General features: G+C 37.9%; 1 protein-coding gene across 6 annotated transcripts in view; it reads left to right on the forward strand.

Annotated features, from left to right (window-relative positions):
* Nucleotides 1–5,427, forward strand: part of TCEA1 (transcription elongation factor A1) — a 49,599-nt gene extending 44,172 nt beyond the window's left edge. For all 6 annotated transcript variants that reach the window (XM_084849553.1, XM_084849556.1, XM_084849552.1 and 3 more), the window contains 3 exons: nt 1,374–1,520; nt 3,155–3,226; nt 4,345–5,427. In XM_084849553.1, coding sequence (XP_084705679.1) covers nt 1,374–1,520; nt 3,155–3,226; nt 4,345–4,353 — 228 coding nt within the window. In that variant the 3' untranslated portion in view covers nt 4,354–5,427. The remainder of the gene's footprint in view (nt 1–1,373; nt 1,521–3,154; nt 3,227–4,344) is intronic.
* Nucleotides 5,428–6,314: the final 887 nt, after the last annotated feature.

Raw genomic sequence — 6,314 nt, forward strand, 5'->3', positions numbered from 1 at the left:
AATTGCTCCTATCAGTAAACCATATACCAAGATAGTTAAAGAGTCTCACTTGTTCAATTACTTACCCATCCAAAAACCATCTATGCTTACAAGGACGTGCTCCAAACACTAGAACTTTTATCTTGTTATAATTTACATTAAGATGTTCTTTGTGGCAGAGTGCACCAAAATCTTTTAGCAAACGTCTCATCCCAGTTTGGGTGTGTGAAACCAAAACCATATCATCAGCATATAGTAAAATTGATATCTTATGGGGCAAGACTGAAACAGGAAAATATTCTGGTTGCTTTTGCTCCAAAATTACATCATTTACATATAAATTGAAGAGAAGTGGAGCTAACAAGCATACTGACATACTGCATTTGAGGTGGGAATCAGATCTGACAGCTGCCCATTCAAACCTACTCTCACTCTCATATATGTATCAGAGTATAAAATTCTGATAAGTGTGAATAATCAATCAATATTGGAGTTCCAAAGTTTTATCCACAACCTTTCACGGTTAACTCTATCAAAGGCTGCTGTAAGATCTACAAATTCTGCATACAAATATTTCTTAGGCGCCTTAGCATACTTATTAATAAGATGATTCAAAACGTAACATTGATCAATAGTACTTCTTCTGCGTCTAAAACCTGCCTGTTTTTCTACAATGACATTATTACACTCGACCCAGTCTTCCATTTTGAGCAGTAAATACCATGCATACAATTTTGATGTCACATCCAGGAGACTTATAGGCCTACTGTTACCAGGATCGGCTTGGATCAGAGATAATAGCAGGGATTCCTCAGATGGCTGGGTTTGGAGGCCCCTTGGAGGAACCCAAGGAGGCTCCACGGTCTGAATGTGGAACCTCTGTGGGCTGGATTAGGTCCACAGGCCAGAGGTTCCACATCCCTCAGGTAGACAATATTGAGCAATGGTTTGATCCGGTATAAGGCAGTTTCCTATGTTCCTAAAATGCAAACATCTTAACATGAGATAAGATTTATTATTAGCTTAGTACAGAGGCTGATTGAGAGGATGAGGACTTCTTGCAAACATCTGGCAATGCTGGAAATTGCTCACATATACATGCATCATTTTTTTGTAAATTGTGTTGAAAGGCATTGAAAGTTTTGCCCTATTTAGACTGAGGGCAGTGCTTCCTGAATTAGTTTGGTATGCCCTCATTTATATCAATGGGTAGCCAGATCGGATGACATTCCATTCAGGAAACGATCCCTAATTGGTCCTCTTAGCCAATGCGATTGATCTAGAAATCAGTCTTAATTCTCTGTTGGATTAGTTATTAATTAATTTGTATTTGAAAGATGTAAACAAATGAAACATTGTTAAAGCCAAAATGGTCATCTGCGTCCTCACCACAGGAGATGGCAAGTGACGAACTGAAAGAGATGAGGAAAAATCTTACCAAAGAAGCTATAAGAGAGCATCAAATGGCTAAAACGGGAGGAACCCAGACTGATCTGTTTACATGTGGTAAATGTAAAAAGAAGAATTGTACTTACACCCAGGTACATCAAGTCATATTCTCCCAACATCCAATCTTAGTAACTTTTTAAAAGGGTACTTCCTGTCAAGGCTTTTGTTATGCAGTCACCCTGCCTCATACACCAAATTTTACAGGAGGTCCAGTTGTCAATGTCATAAATTTGGAATTCACCTGTGTTTTCCATCTTTTTCTCCTTCCATCTTTTTTTCTTACCAAAAAACAATTCTTAAGAAAGAAAAGACGGAATAGTTGCACAATGCTTTTTGATTGGGAGTGCTTTGGAAGCACCCTAAGTACTATACTGTGAACTTTTTCTAACATGTTTATTCCATCTGAGTTGCTAATTGATTCTGGTTAGGCTACAGGATGTGTTTCTTGTATGTATTGAACTAATAACAACAGGAGAAGCTTATAAATAAACTATTGTAGAGGAAGACATATATTAATGCTCATAGTAGCACAGGAAGTTTAGTGTACTTATAGAAACCAAGCTCCTTGCAGTAGCAAATGGTCGGTAAATCCAGATTGTGTCACCATAAATACATACATGTTCACAGAATCTATACTTCTTTTTCATAGTCTCTGTGCAACATATGGGATTTGTGCCTATGTAGAGCAGCACACTGGAAAAACTTCTAGAGTTTAGAAGAACTGCAGTCCCTGACCCTGATTGGGAAAAACCCATGGTCCTGAATGGCTCAGTTTCTTTTCAACTGCTGCTTGATTGGCACAATTAAGAACTTTGGGCAGTATCTAATTGGGACCTTACGTATGCAGCCAGCCAGCCCCGCTGGCCCCAGTCCACAAGCGACCCCTACTGTTTGTGCAGTGCAATGTAGCAGTTCTGGGGGCAAGCCCCAAAACGACCAGAAGTGCTCATTTCTGGAAGGGGGGAGGTCACCAGAGCCCTGCCCTTTCTAGAAATGAGTGTTTCTGCTCATTTCAGGGCTTGCCCCCAGAAGTGCTGTATCGTGTTGCACAAGCGGTAGGGGCCGCTTGCGGACCAGGGCTTGCTGTGCACAGGCCAGAACTGACGAGGCTGGCTGCACACGAAAGGCGCCAGTTGTATACTGCTCTCAGTCCATAATTTAAAATATATATATTTGAAAAATACTTCCTAGACCATCTGATCCTGAAGATCCAGCTTGGTTAGGTTCACAAATGACCAGTTCTTGCAACGATACCAACTAAGGCCAGTGCTGCGGTCCTCTAAGGATTCATGAAGTTGATTCTGGCATTGATTGTACATACATACAAGAAAATAGTGCCATCTTGGATACACTTCCCCCAGTCATCCAAAGATGAATAGGCCTGTCTGTGAAATTGTGGATGAGGGCATTGACTAGATGAACTGTGAGCAAGAGAATAGCAAATGGTGTAAGGGGAGCAGAAAAGGGCAGATATTAATGAAGAAGGGGATTGTGCTTTCTCCCTCTATTCCACCCTCAAGTCAGATAATCTTATGGGTTAAAATCAGATGTAGTATGCAATATTAGGCACACTTACAAGAGAGTAAGCCCCATTGAACAAAGTGGCTATTGCATCTGAGGAACCATGCATAGAATTGAACTGTCAGAATGGAATGGGATGATATTGCATAGGCAAATTGTATAGCATAATATTAGTTTATACATGCTGCCCTCTATTTTTCTGTAGGTTCAAACCCGAAGTGCTGATGAACCTATGACAACATTTGTTGTGTGTAATGAATGTGGAAACAGATGGAAGGTAAAAAGATTGGTTGTTTGTATTTTTTGTAGTAGACTTCTTTTTTTATTAAAAGGTATTATCTGCTTTATTAGAGGTGTTTTTTGTCTCATTATTTTGGTTATACGTATTTATGAGATAAAAGTATTTCCCAGATATAAAAGCTGAGATATTAAACAAAACTTTAAGATTGGCATTCCAGTCTATTGACCAGTCAAATATCGTCATTTGAATTTGACTGATCTTGCTAAATCAGGGATGGGCAACTTGTGGCCCTCCAGATGTTTTGACCTACAACTCCAATCAGCCCTACCCAGCATATCCAAAAATGAGGGCTGCTGGGAGTTGTAGGCCAAAACAACTGGAGGTCCTCAAGTTGTAGGCCAAAACAACTGGAGGGCTCACCCCATGCTAAACATTCCATGAATGTTGGTGGTGGGAGCAAACAAAGGGGTTATGGTTATTACTTAATGTCCTGCTTGTGGGCTTGCCAGGAGGATTTAGCTGGCCTCTTTTGGAAACTGGATGCTGAAGTAGATAGACCCTTGATCTGACCCAACAAGGCTCTGCTTACCTTTTTAAAAAAAAATTTGGAGGTGATTACATGAACTAGCACATCTGAAAAGGAAACATGAAAATTAGACAGTAATAAAATACTTATTTTGAAGTATAATTCAACTTCATGTTTTAATGGACATTAAAATATGTTTAATAGATTCCTTGATCTCAGTCCATAGAATGACACCCCAAATATTTTTAAGTACAACAAATAGACACATTATAACGTGACAAACAAAAAGGCCATTTTTCATGGCCACGATATTGGAATCTGTGTTTTTTCCAGGATGGTTCCATATCTGAAACTGACTGTAAAACTGATATCTACAACCCTACAAAAGCAAACCTTAGCACATCCTATGGGGTGGGGGGCGGGGGAGTTACTCCTTAAATTAAGGGTCTCATGTCCTTTCTATTGATCAGTGATGAAAATGGGGGTGGGCGAGTTGTATTATGGTTTTTAAATAAGACTGATAAGGATGTGGACAGGAAGTTAGACATCTTTATTTGCTTTCACTCAACAGTTAGATAGACCTCAGCTATATGCATATATCTCAGAAATATTTCTTTTCTTTTGACAGTTCTGCTAGAAGAAGAAACTGTTGGCATCTTGGACCAGTATGAAGAGGATTTTATAATTAGCTTTAAGGACTAGGTCAAGCATCTAGCTTCCTGCAAAAGTTTTGTTGTTTTGTGTTTTCTTTTCTTTTTTCTTTTTAAGCAGACATCTCTGAAGTTAGATTTTGGTTTTGACATGGCCACCCTTGTAGTTAATAGTCAGTAGAGCCAGGATACTCAGTTGTATGGTGTAATTTCATCCCCCCCCCCCCATTTTTTATAAGCAAGTCTACATTAAACTTTTATCAATGACATTTGGGTAACTGTTTTTTTCTTAACACTGTGAACTGAAAGTTGTGTATCTTTGCACTTGGCATATCCAGCTGAAATATGTTCTTGTAGAATGAAATTCACATTTAATAGCATTGTCCTTTGTAACCATTTTGGTGTTAGACCAAATAGTTTTGCTTTATACTGATACAATAAATTACATTTGGTGTGGGTGGCCAAATATGAAACATTTCTGCACTGGCCATTGAGTGCTAATGATGATACCTGATGTTTTATAATGCACATAGACCCCCTATTACATAATCCAAAGTTTTATGGTTTCAAAACTTTCATTAATCTATCCAGCTTACTGTGCAGCCCTAAAGCATGTTTATTATTATCTTGTCCTTAGTTCTAGAGAAATTCCTTACAGTTTTGTTTGCTTTCTTTATATTCTTGATGCCATAGTTCATTTTAGATTCCGTAGATGAACAAAGATGCTTCGCGGAATGCTGCCTAACTGGAGATTTACGCGAATCTTTACCAATTTAGGTACTGGTTCATGTGAACTCTTTAACGGCCAGCACTTTTTACATGTAGAATCACTGATTTCTAGACCACAGAGGTCAGAAATAAAATTATGTTTTTTCACCACCTGTTTTGGTGAAGTTTTGTTAGAATGTTTCTCAAACTACTTTTAGAACACTAAAAAATCAAAAAAATACAACCTGAAACAGCAAAGTACTTTACTGTTGTATATTTTTGGTATAATATACTAATCTGTTTGGATTTTATCCAACTCAAATTCTGTCTTTAATAAAAGTATTTTTCCTCAAGGCCTTTATTAAACATAAATCCCTGAATTGGACCAAGTAACAGGATATTCCTCATGTCTCTTCACACTATGAGTAACATTATAAGCTTTCATTTCATTGTCTATAGAATTTATTTTTGCATATCAGTTACAGAAAATAACACCTTCAATTGTATGAAAAGTAATAATACTTAGTAGCAAAGTAGTAACTTGCACATTCAACATAAGTTTCTTAAATACAGGGTACTAACTCCTACCTCATCTATTTTGGTAACACTTAAGCACTGCCTGCAAAAGATTTCAATTTTACATTAGCGATCAAGCTTTTTGCTAAAGTGTAACAATTTTAAAAAACAACAACAGTAGGCCACCTTTGATATTGATTCTACTTTTATACCAAACTGACCCTGTCCTTACAAATGCACATGGGTGTCAAATCACATGGCAAATATGTGTCTCTCCTTGCAGATGTTTTAAAATGACTATATTCTGACCAGTTAAATGCATGTTGTATGTCTGTTTCCCCTCTTTAATTATTCAAAAAGAACCAATATTCATACATGTGAAAAAATTGCACATGTAGTTTTCATTGCAGTGTCTCCAACAGCAGTAGAGAAGCATTTAAAAAGTATTTCAAAGTAGTTCTCTTCAACTGAACTGCTGTAGTAAAACTACAAAAGATTCACTATGATGATGGTAACTAGCTTAAAGACTTAGACACATTCATGGAGAGTATGAACAAACTCATTTTCAAAGACTATATACTAGAGATGGGGAACTGCTTTCAGCCGGAGGGCTGAATTCAATTTTGGAGAAGCTCTTGGGGGCTGCATTCTGGTGGTAGGTGGGACCAAAGACAAAAGAGGTGGGGTCAAAAATACACACACACACACACCCAGTATATTTTAG

The sequence above is a fragment of the Heloderma suspectum genome, chromosome 4, assembly GCF_057233095.1.
Source record: "Heloderma suspectum isolate Gila_16-S chromosome 4, 16-S_ref, whole genome shotgun sequence".
Lineage (NCBI taxonomy): Eukaryota > Metazoa > Chordata > Lepidosauria > Squamata > Helodermatidae > Heloderma > Heloderma suspectum.